The 15,677-nt window shown below is 40.1% G+C and overlaps 1 protein-coding gene across 1 annotated transcript in view; it reads left to right on the top strand.

Annotated features, from left to right (window-relative positions):
- SMYD3 (SET and MYND domain containing 3) overlaps positions 1–15,677 on the top strand; it is an 839,309-nt gene that overhangs the window by 649,726 nt on the left and 173,906 nt on the right. The window contains exon 9 of the mRNA XM_063443201.1: positions 14,603–14,690. Within this exon, the coding sequence (XP_063299271.1) occupies positions 14,603–14,690 (88 nt within the window). The remainder of the gene's footprint in view (positions 1–14,602; positions 14,691–15,677) is intronic.

Genomic DNA, 15,677 nt, shown 5'->3' on the forward strand with positions numbered 1-15,677 from the left:
GAATCACACAGACGATAGCGTGCCTAAACTGGTACACCTTCAATGCCAGGACTGTATAATCACAGTTTTATTTTTAATTGGTTCATTTTTTTTTCTTTTCTACAGAGGGGGTACCTAAATTAAAGGGGGCATCAGGGCTGTAGAGTTAGGAATACAGACTTGTATTCCTAACGCTACAGTGTTCTTTAATATGGAGAATAGATGGAAGCCAAGCATTAATTATTAAAGAACTGATATAAATTGAGGCAAATAGAAGACACTGTAAGCAATAATCACAAATTTGGGCCCTGTCATGTAAGTATAATTGAAAACCGTTTAGTGGCTCATCACCTATTTAGTAAAATGATGTGGCTTGAATTTAAAATAATGTGATCACTGTGTCAAAGACCTTTGTAAGATAAAGACAATTGGCTTCAGCAAGGTTACCGTTCTTCATGCCACTTTGCATAGCATTGCAAACTTTAAAAGATGACAGTAACTGTTGAGTGATGAATAGTTACTTATGGTCACATTTTTATTCTAGTTTTGACAATATTGAGAATAAAAATACCAGCCCCCTGGTGTTCACAATTGGATTGACCACTTCAATGGATAGGAACAGATTTTACCATCCTCTCATAGCCAGATGAAAGGTATTTATTAAAGGATCACTATAGGGTCAGGAACACAAACATGTATTCCTGACCTTGTAGTGTTAAAACCACCATCTAGCCCCCCTGGGCCCCTCATACCTCCATAAATATAGCAAAATCTTACTGTATGCAAGCCTGAAGCTGGAACTCTGCATGCTGTTTGCCTCAGAAAAACAGCATGCAGAGTTACAGATTTTGCTATTTTTATCTCCCATTACATTGCTTCCTTTAGCGCTGTCCCTATTCCTATAGTCCCTCTGTGGATCTCTCCATCTTTCGTCAAAGTTCTGTTTTGGTCTCCAGTTCTCATTATCCCTCTTGTTCTGGGGTACATCCCACCTCTGGTTTCTCCATTTACCATCTATATCTCTACCAGACTCGATCTTGAATCTTCTTACGGCTGAAACCGAGCAGGCCTGGTCTGTGAAAGGATGCTTGATCCACCAATTGTCAGCTCTAGTTAGTACCATTTCTAAGTCTGTTGGTGTTGGATCAAAACGCCTGACAAATTCCTGACACTCCCAGGGAAGGGCTTCCATTATTTTAGCAATGTGTTCTGGTAAGCCCAACACCAGGGGCTGTTGAGGTTGGCGTAGTGTATACCAGAACAATATCCTTTGAGCTACCTCTCTAGGACCATCTGCTGGCCTCATCGTAATATTAGCTATTTCTTTCTCTATGCTAAGTAGATAGAAATTAGTTGCAGCAATTCTTCCAGCCTGATCAGGCACACTGTTATTAAATCCGAATAGTCTACTAGCCAAAGGCCCTGTAACGGATCGCCTGGTACCCCGACTGGGTACCTCCGTTAATGGATGCTCCTAGTGCTTCCTGAGGACTCCAAGCACTCTGGCAGACACCACAATCACTGAATCCGAGAAACCTTTTAAATTCTCCCAAGCATATGAATGCTGTAGACCATTGAATAGGAACCATACGAATAGGCTTGTACTCCTAGCAGTCAACTGGAACAGCATGCAATAAATCCTTCCCCCCAATAATGAGACGACACATCACTTTGAGGGTAAAACAGGAACTCTGGACTGGCTCATCCAGCCTGGCTTTTATTTCCATCTCACACATACAGGCCACACCCAGGGGGAGGCATAAAATAACCAATCCGTGATATGGTACAACCCACACATCCCCTCCCCTTAGCCTGAGAGATAATCCACTTATTATACAGTCTAAAACATAACTTTTACACAATATCTGTAACTTCAAAACCATACATCACATTCACATACAAATCACATATTCAGACTCAGCATACTTTAAACATAAACACTTCCAAAATTCAGGCAAATCCCTCCAGTGGATCAAAGGTTACACGGAAGTCCTTTTATGACCGACCGCAAGCACATTTTCTTGCCCAAAACAGTTCCATAGATTTGGGCTGTGCGGTCGGTCAATTCCTGGCATAAAAACGGCTAAGTCCCATTCGAAGTGTGCCTGTACTTCGACTTTAGTCGAAGTGTCGAAGTGGAGTTGATGTTAAGGGTCGGCAGTGTTCGGAGTTAAAATGGCCGCCGCCACGTGGTCCTTTGTCCGATACCGGCCACTTCGACGACTTCGACAACTTCGGTAACTTCGACAGCTTCGACCGCTTCGACCGCTTCGACAGCTTCGAATGTGTCCAAAGTGCCATATACAAAAGTACCAATCTGTCCCCAAAGTATTTAAAGAGCTAGGGACAGTATAATACAATCCACCTGCCCAAAAGTAGTTCTTAAAGGGTCAGTACATTATGGTAGCAGTCCATAAGCCCCAATTCAGTCCCTTAAAGGGCAATATCTCCCAGTGACCATAATCACTGGGCAGGAGGCTAGCAACCAGGCTTCTCCAGTTCTCAGTGGCGAGGTTGGTTCCGCCACAGGCCCCATAGGATATTCTAAAAGTTATGTCCTTCTTTTTTAGCTCTATTTGCTCCCCTCATAAACCAGTGTGTAAAAGTATTAAAGTCGTTATTTGGCATACTTCCCCACCATTTCTGGAAATTATCTTTGTCTGTGATTGACATAATCCTTGTCTGCCTAGAGAAGCTAGTAGGCATTTCTCTTGCATTAAAGTGTTCAGTTATAATTAAAGGGGCTTGTGGGACACAGTTAAGAATTGGCACATTTCCCTTGTGTTTTGTTCCCAGCACTGGTTCTTTACTTTCAGATATAAAATAAGACTGGCCTGGGCATACTTTAGGAATCTCCTTATCCCATTTATTTGTATTTTCTTTAATTTTCATTAATTTTCATTTTATATTCCATGACTAGGTCTTGGAGTTCAGTGACCTTAGCCATATATGCATCTCTCTGTTGTTCTATTTCTCCTAACTCCTTTTTCTAGTTCCCCAACAATTGTAGTTGTTCTCAAAGCTGCAATTTTTAAACAATCCCTTTTGTCCATTGCTTCCTCCATTTTATTTGTTGTTTCCAAATTATGCTGCTGTAATTCTACAACGATGTCTATTAGGCCTCCTATTGTGGCTACAACAGCTTGTGTGACCAAACTTTTTCTTTTCTTTATTCTATTCTTTTTGTTATTTACAATTTATGTTAGTACATCCATTAATCTCTCCTCTTTTTCACTGTCTGGGTTTGCTGGCTCTGGAAGCTCATATGGACCATCATGTTTTTGAATATGTTTCCTAAAGTACTCACGTACTTCTGTGGAAAAGTATTTGGCCCCTTGAAAAGACATTCCTACTCTTTTACTCACCCAAGTAACAACCCAGTTTAAATCAATTTGTGACTAAAGTAGCACGCTTCTGAATAGCCAACAATAGTTGATGACTATTCAGTAGGCCAGGTGTAAATAGAAAAAACAAAAAACAAAACTCAATTACCTTCGTATGCTAAACACAATGGGTGGGTAACACAATATCCACAACTCTACTGTGAAGCTTGACTTAGGATATGGCCTAAACACACTCTCAGTTTTGCTATATGTAGCAAAATAGACTAGTACCCACAATGCAAATTATATTTACCTTAGTATGGTGAAGGTAATACTTGCTAATTAACTTCAAAACCAGTAGTGCCTAAATTAGCATATTAAAATATAATAGCAAGGCCTGGAGGGTAGGAGTTATACCTAAACTAGGATATTCAAGACACACAAAAAAAAGTACAAAGTATGGAAGCCTATAGTGTATTAACATGCAGGCCTGAAATAAAAAAATAAAATATTTTTTTTCTCTAGGCCTGTACTATGATAGCCAAAACTCAACTCAAATATTTGAAACACACAAAAAAACTGTATTTTACCTTTGTTTTATGTAGCAAATATATTCAAAATTGAGGCCTCTGCTGGTAGTGTATTTTAAATTAAAAAAAAAATGAAGGCCTGAAAAACTACTAGGCCTGAACCTGACTCAGATATTTAAAACACACAAAAAAACTGTATTATACCTTTGTTTTATGTAGCAAAATAAGCTAGTACAATATAATGGATTAAAAGCAATAATATGTTCAAAATTGAGGCCTATGCTGGTAGTGTATTAAAAAATAAACGAAGGCCTGAAAAAAACTACTAGGCCTGAACTATGGTAGTCAAAACACAACAAACTCAGATATTTGAAACACACAAAAAAACTGTAATAATATATTCAAAATTGAGGCCTGATGCCTAAGCTGGTAAATTAAAATGGAGGCCCGAACTATACTCCAAACACAATCAGCCCTTGATTTCCCATGCCGAGGATAATTAAACAAAAAAATAAATCTAACTATCTATTATGTGGTATTACCTCATAAATAACCTTTGTAGAAGTCTAAAATTTGTGGTCGCCAAATGTGGTGTATCACCAAATTAATATATATATTACACAAGGTTCGTCTACATTAAAAAGTATTTATTAGAAGGCAACAACACAATACTATAAATGTATCACAAACACACAGCCCAGACCCACGGAGCAACAACCCTTTTTAAATCGATCTATCTATATAGTAATCCCCTTCCCCACACGTTTGATCTCACCCACGGTTAGGCCTTCACATCTAGTAATGGCTCACTGCTGCAAGTTCAACATCACATCCACCAAGGAAGAAAAGGAAGCAACAGAGTGTAACATAGTTCACCATGATAGCACATGGCTTCTGCTGAGTAGCACAGCCAAGAAGGAACAGAGAGGAATGGAGATAGGGGGAAGTGGTTATCTCTTTCCTGACTTGTAAAGGTATTCAATTACCCAATTGCCATATAAAAGGGTAAAGCTTATCCCCCTATAAGAAAGGCATCCATGAGCTTGGTCACATGACCCCTGGTCACCATATTATTTTGATGACAGAATGTCACCACACCCTCGAGAAGTCCCGCAAGCGTGAGTTGGCCGTACGGGTGCGAACAACGGACAGGAGGTGGTCACGGGCAGAGCGGAGAGTCCGAGAAGGGACATACCTATGGATCTGTGAGGAGATATAAGAGGGGCTAGAGTTGTTCAGTGCTTTATAGGTGTGAATTAGTACCTTGAATGGACTCCTATTGCATATAGGAAGCCAATGTAAGGACTGGCAGAGGGGTGAGGTGTGAGAGAACCGACTATAGAGGAAAATCAGTCTGGCTGCAGCGTTTATTATGGACTGTAGCGGTGCAGTACGGCTTTTGGGAAGACCAATCAGGAGAGGGTTACAATAATCCATGCGGGAAATTACTAGAGCATGGACAAGCTCCTTGGTAGCATCTTGTGTAAGAAAGGGGTGGATGCGGGCTATGTTTTTAAGATGGAATCTACAGGATTTGGCAACATGCTGGATGTGAGGCTCAAAGGTGAGGCCAGAATCAAGGATGACGCCAAGACAGCGCACTTGCAAGGATGGACTGATGTGGGTACCACAAACTTCAAGGGAGAGCGAAAGAGGAGGATCAGTATTAGGAGGAGGAGGAAAGACAAGGAGCTCAGTTTTAGAGAGATTGAGTTTCAGAAAGCGGGAGGACATCCAGTCAGAGATGGAAGAAAGGCATGCAGTGACACATTGCAGGACGGCAGGGGAGAGGTCCAGGGAGGAGAGATATAACTGGGTGTCATCAGCGTACAGGTGGTAGTGGAATCCAAAAGAAGTAATAAGTTTGCCAAAAGAGGCAGTATAAAGAGAAAATAGAAGGTGACCAAGAACAGAGCCTTGGGGGACTCCAACCGAGACAGGACGAGGGGAGGAGGTATCATTAGAAAAGGAGACACTGAATGAGTGTTGGGAGAGATAAGAGGAAAACCACGAGAGGACTGAGTCACAGAGACCAAGTGATTGAAGAGTTTGAAGAAGGAGAGCATGATCAACGGTGTCAAAGACCGCAGAGAGGTCAAGAAGAATAATATGGAGTAGTGGCCTTTGGATTTAGCTGTGATTAGGTCGTTAGTAACTGTGATAAGCGCAGTCTCAGTAGAGCGGAGAGGGCAGAAGCCAGATTGAAGAAGGTCAAGGAGAGAGTTGGAAATGATGAAATGAGACACACGGGTAAAGAAAAGTCTTTCCAGAAGCTTTGAGGAAAAAGGGAGCAGGGATATGGGACGATAGGTGGTGGACGGGTCGAGGGATGTTTTTTTTAGTATAGGTACTACAGTGGCATGTTTAAGGTCAGCAGGGACAATGCCAGAAAAGAGAGAGCAGTTGAAGATGTGCATTAAGGAAGGCACAAGACAAGTGGAGAGAGATCTAATAAGGTGAGATGGGACTGGATCGAGTGGGCAAGTGGTGGGGCGAGAGGAAAAGAGAAGAGCAGCCACCTCTTGGTCAGTAGCCGGGGATAATGTCTGCAGGGTAGGAAAGGCATGATCTATGTGTGGTTGAGAAACAGAATGGCAAGGAGGCGAGAATTATTTCCATAGCTGTTCAATCTTGTCAGTAAAGTAACATGCAAAGTTATCAGCAGTAAGGTTAGTTTGGGGGGTGGCCACAGCAGGGCAAAGAAGAGAATTAAAGGTGTCAAATAGATGCCTGGGTTTGCGGGAGCATGAACTAATGAGAGAGGAAAAGTAGGACTGTTTAGCAAGGGCAAGGGCTGTGCTGTATGAACACAATAGGTTATTTACCTGCCAAATTATACTCTGAATTTTGACCCACTTTGCGTTTGTGTATGTGTGTGTGTCTGTATGTATATGTATAGAGAAAGAGATACTAAAATAATTGTAATGAAATTCATTAAGTAGATATTTGGCAATGTGTCTTTTGTTTACAAACACAGGTGTTATACCACTCACCATTACAGTTGTTCCCAATACGACTTGACCAATAAAAATCCATGATTATTGACACCAATCTGTCAAATTTAGAAATCCTGGTCTTTTAGTGGTCTGTTAAGACTCTCTTGCGGGCAGCTTATTTACAGCATAAGGCAATCAGTAATTCACTGTTGGTCTAATAGTAAACTTTGCCCCCTTCAGACCACAAGTGGAAAATATAAGTAAAAAAAACAGGTGGCTTTTGTAAAATACAGTTAACATATATCTTAAGAAAAGTATTTCAAAGCAGGCAAGCAAAGGCAAATTAAGATCATTTATTGTTTTCTGTAAACTGGGTCCACATGTTCTAAACTTTGCACGGAATCTGGTACATACAAATATCTAGACCTATTGGGTAACCTCTAACAAAAAAAAAAGATGCAAAGGAACATGGTATCTCAATGTTGTCTCACTTTGCTTGGCATGGAATTCATCTAAAAGCCAACAGTTCTTAGATAAATGTCCTTTGTCACTAACAGATATATGACCATTCATGTAATGTACGGTATTCAAAACAGCTGCCTCTATCAGAAGTTCAGCTAAAGGCTAATATCGTATTAGATTTTCTTTCTTTTTTATTTAACAAAAAGAAAAATAATCCTTGCGTCTGAATTGCTTTTGTCCCATTATTGACCTTCACATCTTGCCAGTTATATACCTAAGCATGGAAATAGTTCCCATATGGTTCTGATTTTATCTTTTGGGTTCTGTGAAAAACATAGTCTCCTGTGTAGTTCTACATTAAGTAATTATAGAAGAAGGCCTTTTCAAATGTTTCATGGCACAGAAGATTTGCAACTACCATTTTTATATTGCACAGGTAAAATAATGGATACTATAGAAGCAAAATAACATTAAATTAGTGAAACAATGAAAGTTAAGCTTAACATATTTTGCCAGGGTGTTCAAATATTTGAATGATATTACTAAAAATGAAAATGCTGCTTGCTTGTAGCTCCACTGTAAAGCTCTGAAAGTCAATTAATTACTCATGCTTGAGGTGATGGACTTTCACACACTGTTCTCTAGAAGCAGGTACTTACCATTCCAAAAGCTGCATCTTTCTCTCTGTGATTGGTGCTGGCCTGTACACATCATCAGAGAGACATAGACAATCTTTGGCCTTGTAAGTGCTCACTCCTGAAGAGTGGCACCTGCAGGTTGAGTTGGTATGCTAGTCGAGAAATGCTGTTTCCAGCTCTTTGTCCAACAGCCTGTAGATGTCTATAACCTCTGCTTTCAAGCCGTGTTTTGTCATTTTGAGAATTTTCTTTTTAAAATAAGCCTGTAGAGACAGTGTTACAACAAATTGTACAATTATGGTGCACAGTCTAATCAAGAACTATCTTAGGGAAGTTTAAATGCCACCATTTCTTTCTACAACCCCATTATGTTTTGTGAATTGGCATCACTTAGTCATAATGCAATGTAACAATGCAATGATTTGTGGACCCCGGACATACTTGAAAACGAGAGAAATCTCAATGTATCCTTCCTGGTAAAATATTTTATAAATAAATAAATAATGCACAGCGCCACGTATGGCAAAAAACAAATACAGCATATTAGCACAAACACCTCATACCAACCATCAAGCATGGTGGTGGAGGGATGATTATTTGGGCTTGTTTAGTAGCCAAAGGACCTGGGAACCTTTCAGTCATTGAGTCAACCATGAACTCATCTGTATACCAAAGTATTCTAGAGTCAAATGTGAGGCCATCTGTCTGACAGCTAAAGCTTGGCCAACATTGTGTCATGCAACAGAACAAAGATCCCAAGCACACCAGAAAATCTACTACATAATGTCTTAAAAAAAATGACCCAGTCAAAGTCCAGACCTCAACCCGACTTCAGAGAGCTGTGCATAAGCAAATGCCAGAAAACCTCAAACTGAAGCAACTTTGTAAAGAGTGGGCCAAAACTCCTACACAACGATGTGAAATACTGATAAATACAGAAATTATTACTTCAAGTTGTTGCTGCTAATGGTAGTTCTACAAGCTATTGAATCATAAGGTGAACTTAGTTTTTCACACATGGCTTCTCCATTTTGGCTTTATTTCTCTTAAATAAATCATGTCACAGTATAATATGTAATGTATTGTTGTTAATCTGAGGTTGTATTTACCTAATTTTATGATCTGCCAAGGAACAGGTGATTGTTATTATGTCCTGATATGTAAAATCATAGAATTCATAGAGGGTGTACTTTCTTTTTTCCCATGACTGTACATAAAATATATACCATATTTTTTGGTATATAAGACGCCCCATGTATAAGACTGCCCCTATTCTTTGAGCCCAAAATTAAGAAATACATATTTTAAACATCAAATATGACAACTTTGATATTTTAGAGGTGACTTTTGAGGAGAACAACACACTTCTGATTCTCATGCCTCCCCTATGCTAAGGTACTCTGTGACGTTAATGGCTCCATAGTGCATGCTCGGAGACTACAACTCCCACGATACAGCAGGTGGTGTGAGGGCATACTAGGATATCACAGCACTAATCCCTCTACTTCCTGATCCCCATTTCCATCCCTATAAATATAAATCAGAAAGCAAGACCTGATGTAGAGCATACCTTTTTGTGTAATTTTACCCCACTCCCTCGAGCATGTAAGCTCATTGAGCAGGGCTCCAACCCCTCTGTTCCTGTGTGTCCAACTTGTCTGGTTACAACTACATGTCTGTTCGTCCACCCATTGTAAAGCGCTATGGAATCTGATGGCGCTATATAAATAACAATAATAATAATAATAATAATAATATGGCTGTTCCTTTTATGGTGTGACATGTCTCTGGAGCTCCTTTGGTGGTAAGTGCTGATGTCTGCTGCAGCTCCCACACTTATAGGGACTTATTTCTCCTTGCCACAGCATTCAGAAGTGGATTGTCGCGAGGGAGGTCAGGAATGCGTGTGGGTCGTGGCACACTGAAACGCGGCAGGCGTCATCTTGGATTAGGCCCCGCGCACAAGTGGTTTTTTAACCCCTGCAGTGACATTCCGTGTATAAGACGACCCCCAATTTAAGACTAAAAAAATTTAGGAAAAAAACATACTCTTATACATGGAAAAATATGGTATATATTTTTTAGTAAATTAAAACCACATGTGAGCATGTGATAGCAACTTTTTACAAATCTCCATTAAATGGATAACACCGATAAGTACTCCAGAGTCTGTTAATTAACCAAGAATCGTGTTCTTCCCTCTTGGTATAATTGTACATTTGTATACTAGGAGCTATCTCCTAGAGATACTTTGCTTTTCACTTAACTCTACACATTATAAAAAGTGTATTATATTTTGCTCAATGTGATAGAGTGTTACCTTCTCATTATATTACAATTATGACATTTTTGGTTGCACCCTGTCAGACAAGCACAAGTAGGAAAAAAAATCACACTGAGATCTTCGCTCATCTTCCAAATTGCAGGGTATTTGTTCTCACTTAAGAGCGATAAGATGTTATCACAGTCATTTGTTTGAATTATAGTAACTACATTTAAGTATCATCCATAATAATTTGTGTTCTCTATCATTACAGGCTGAAAGGGTGTAAATAGGAGCCTGGAAACTAGAGTTTCCAATTGGTCAAACACTGGATACTTGTCTATATTTACATGTTGTAAAGAAATATCTAAACCATACAATGCTTAGAGGATATTAGTTGTTTATTGATAATATAGAAACATGTCAAATATCTACTGTGCAACTTTTTCACTAAATACAGTAAAATATATATGAGAGAGGTTTTGCGTGTAATTATATTTACCCAAGATATGCTAATCATTTCAAACAATTATTTTATAGAATCTGCCTCTCACTTTAATAAAACATAGGAAATGTGACAAAAATGGCATGTAATTTTTAAGATAAATCAATGCCCTTTGTCTTGTTGAAAGGTTCTAACAGCTTCAGATTATGACTTTGGCAGGAGACTTAAGTTGCTCCAAACATCAAGGAACTGATGTTATTATTTATTAAACAGTGAATTATGATGACGAGAAACTTAATGTGAAAATTCAGGTTAACGTAGCCATGTTGTGACTACAGATGTGTTACAGAGTTTTTCTAATTCAGTCTCTAATTCCCTCCAGCTAACTGTTAGGTGAATAAACCCTTCAGATCACTTATATTGATTTGTAGTGAAAACAAACAAAAAAAATAATAATGCCTGAGGAAGAAAAAAAAATGCTGTCACCAAATTGCCTACTTGCTGTTTTAGCTAACGAACCAAGGTAATTAAAAAAAAAAAAAAAATGTTTGACACTGTGGAGCAAAATTACAGTATCACATCAGTAACCAATCTGTCTTTGGACAGTATCATGGCAGTTATTAAAGCCTGTGGTTTCTTTAACCCCTTAATGACACATGACATGTCATGATTCCCTTTTATTCCAGAAGTTTGGTCATTAAGGGGTTAAAGGGTCAGTTTTTTTTCTTATTCAGAAATATAGAAAATAGACACTGTTTCGTCACCTTGACAAAGGCATGGATAGGTGCCAAACGTTGTCCTTATTGAGATTTGCTGTACATTTAATTTCTGCATTTGTATGTGTACAGCATTGATATAAATAACATGTTTTTAGGTTTCGGCTTATTCCTTGCAGAAGCATACTTTTAATTTTCATTTATATTGTTTTCTGTACTGCATTAAACCAGTGGCGGATCAAGGGGGGGGCAACGGGGCAATTGCCCCCCCCGAGAGCGGATCCTGCTGGGTGCCTTCACGGACCGGAGGGGAGATCTCCCTCTCCAGTCCGCTGGCACATTGCTGGGCGGCCGGCATTGGAGGGAGAGGAGACCCGGGAGCTCTAGCTTGCAGCTCCACCGGGTCTCCTCTCGCGAGAACAGAGCGTTGCCGCGGTTACCATGGCAACGCTCCGTTCTCGCGAGAGTGAACTCTAGCCCACGAGGTGCAGGCTAGAGTTCACTCCCCCACTAGAACCGCCAGGGATTATCCACGAGGACCACCAGGGCTTCACAGAATGGATATCCCCCCTCCCTGGGCAAAGGTAAGAAGGGAGGGGGAATAATATTTATAATGGTAATTGCAAATATTTGTTTTTAAATAAAAAAAAATATGCTTTATATCCTCCCTTCCCTGGGCAAAGGTAAGAACGGAGGGGAGATATAAAGCATATTTTTTAATTTAAAAAAACAACAACACTTATCTGTTTTAATTAGCCCCATCCCCCCAACTACACACACACTGCCCCACCACACACTTACCCCCATATGCACACTTACCCCCACTGCACCCCCATCCACACACTGCCCCCACTGCACCCCCATCCACACACTGCCCCCACTGCACCCCCATACACACACTGCCCCCCACTGCACCCCCATACACACACTGCCCCCACTGCACCCCCATACACACACTGCCCCCACTGCACCCCCATACACACACTTACCCCCACTGCACCCCCATACACACACTGCCCCCACTGCACCCCCATACACACACTGCCCCACTGCACCCCCATACACACACTTACCCCCACTGCACCCCCATACACCCACTGCCCCACTGCACCCCCATACACACACTTACCCCCACTGCACCCCCATACACACACTTACCCCCACTGCACCCCCATACACACTGCACCCCCATACACACACTTACCCCCACTGCAGCCCATACACACAGCCCCCACTGCACCCCATACACACACATACCCCCACTGCACCCCCATACACACTACCCCCACTGCACCCCCCCATACACACACTGCCCCCACTACACCCCATACACAGTGTTCCCACTGCACCCCATATATACACTGCGCTCCCATGCACACACTACACCACTCACACAAACACACAATGCCCCTCCTACACACAGTGCTCCCACTGCACACACACACACAGTCACACACACACCTACCTACCTAGAGGCCCTATCCCCATACTACAGCCCCTATCCTGGCAGACCCCAGGTAAATTGTCAAACTGTTCTTAAACGGTTTGACTATTTACTCTGGGAGGGCACCACGGCATCCTGGCACCATAACCACTACAGAGAGCTGTAGTGGTTATTGTGCCTGGATTGTTTCTTTAAATTATATATGAGTGCCCCTCCCGAGATAAGGCTCTGGATCCGCCAGTGCATTAAACGCGTTAATAGCAAACACCTCAGCTCCTTATTGAATTGCTAGGTTCTTTGCTTTTCAGCCATTTGCTGTATTGCCATAAGCCTGTAGTATACTAACACAGGCATCCATTAGCCATTTATGGCCTTTATAGTTTCTATAAAACTACAGTGTTTTACCTTGCCGGGTTAAAAGGAGTGGACCACTACACCCAGACCCCTTAATTGAGATGAAGTAGTCTAGGTAACTATAGTTTCCCAATTTCTCAGGGAATGTTTTTGATTTTAAAGTACATCTAAATTCAGCTAGACATCTGCTGATTTGTAGTGGGTTAAAATTCTGGGCTGGCTAATGTTAAGGCGTAAGGCTTGCAGAGAGGTGCAGTCACTGGCTGATAGCATAGTGCCCTTTGTGGGGAAAAGGGCCAAGGTACACCTGGCATCATAGACTATACAGCAGGTTCTCGTAATGCTTGAAGTAACACCTTAGTTTCTATACTCTGCTTTATATCTTTATCTTTGTAAGAATTCTCTTTTGGTACACTTGATAAATCATCTACCAACATTCAGGGATGAACGTGAAAAAAGGTGTTCTGTAATAAAATAAATAAAATATGTTATTTACACATTCTGTAAAGTGACACGATATTAACTTACAGTTAGGTTTAGACATATTTAGACACTGACACAGTGACGCAGTGAAGTTTTGTTATTTTGTCTGTTTACCAAAAAAACATACTGCGAAAGCAATCCAGGAGTTTCAGGCAAAGAAGTGGAATATTCTGCAACGGCCGAGTCAATCACCTGCTCTCAACCACATCAAGCATGGATTTCACTCGCCGAAGGCAAAATTGAAGGCAGAAAGAGCCACGAACAAACAACAACTGAAGACCGCTGCAGTAAGGGCCTGGCAAAGCATCACAAAGGAGGAGATACAGCATTTGGTGATGTCCGTGCATTCCAGACTTCAATCAGTCATTGCTTGCAAAGGATTCTCGACAAAGTATTAAAATGTACATTTTATTTATCATTGTAATAATTTGTCCAATTATATTTGAGCCCCTGAAATAAGGGGACTGTGTATGAAAATGCTTGCAATTCCATACAATATTTTTGTTTAACACCTTGAATTAAAGATTGAAGTCGGCCCTTCAATTACATCTGGGTTGTTTTATTTAAAATCCATTACAATGGTGTACAGTGCCAAAATTGTGTCAGTGTCCAAATATTTGCAGAACTTACTGTATATACATGTGTATGGTATCAAAATGACTAGTAAACTAGCATAAAGGTACACTACAAGAATACAAGTCATATAAACCTTTCATTCAAAAATATCAGGCTAGCATATACCTCTCTATATAAGCACATTGTGACTATATGCTTCTGTAAATAACTGTTTCTTAATTTGTATTATTATTTTCCCAAAGATGGTACAAAATCTGACTTTGCTATGATGTGCTACTAAACCTGGGTTCAACAATTTGTTAATGTCTTCAGTGCTCTATGTGCTAAAATAAACAAGATTATGATCGTATAACAATACTATCCTGTTTTTTTGAAAGGTCATTTGAAATTGTCCTCCTAGCCCATGCCAATGAAACTGTCTTGTTCTTTTACTTTGTATCTGTGCTGATATAGGCTGAGGACATGCTGGCTGGAGATGAGCAGTCTTCAAACAAGATGCAATCTTCTCTTGCAAGAATCAAGGACCTACAATACCAGGAGTGTATCCTTGTCAATAAGTTATTTCAGTATTTACGTTATTGTGGGTGGTAACATCTAAATGACTAATGGGAACCGCTCTACTGTCATTTTTATTATTTTTTTACTATAATTACTCCATTATTCCGTGTTCTGTATCATCCTACTGTATGTAGTGAGGGCAAACATGAAAAGTTACCAGCTGTAATTAGATCAAGGCTATTGTGACTGTCTAGTTGACCACACTGGAGGTGTGGTAAGGGTAAAATATAAATAGTTCTGTACATCATATATGGCGCTATTTTAAAAAGTGAGACTTCAGAGGTTGGACATTTGCACCAAAACCACTTCATAAAGCGGAAATGGTTTTGGTGCTTAGACTGTCCCTTTAATGAACCAATACATAATTGTATTATATTTAATTAAGATGTGTGCCAGACAAATAGCCAGAGAGATATCTATCTATCTTTCTGTGAATACTTGTCTTTGTATATGCTTTCTGTAAGTAAGGCATGTTTGGAATAATATATTTTACGTATTTGTTTGTTTTGGATCTTACATTGTGCTATTGTAATCCATGTGTTAGCGCAATTTGTAGATTAATATTCTGCTCTAGGGTGTTAAATTATAGGTCCAATTGCCAGACAAGGTTGAGAGTAAAGCATATTAAAATCATGTTCTCTGTTTAATAATAAATGCATTCAGCCCGTTCCACTAGTAGTGTTACTCTAATTTCCTTAGTGATGAATGAAAAGGTACAATGGTCAATTTGTAACTATCAATCTGTAGCTTTGCATGATGTCAGCTACAGTTCAAGAATATCTACAGAAGTCTACATATACTGTGGAGATGCCTTTAGGCAAAGGTCACCAGGCATTTCCCATTCTAAAATTTTAACCTCCCCGTACATGTATTACTAAACCAGAAAAAATGTGAGTTAAAACTACAGGCAGTGCAGAATTATTAGGCAAATGAGTATTTTGACCACATCATCCTCTTTATGCATGTTGTC

This window comes from Pelobates fuscus, chromosome 2, assembly GCF_036172605.1.
Source record: "Pelobates fuscus isolate aPelFus1 chromosome 2, aPelFus1.pri, whole genome shotgun sequence".
NCBI classification, from domain to species: Eukaryota; Metazoa; Chordata; class Amphibia; order Anura; family Pelobatidae; genus Pelobates; species Pelobates fuscus.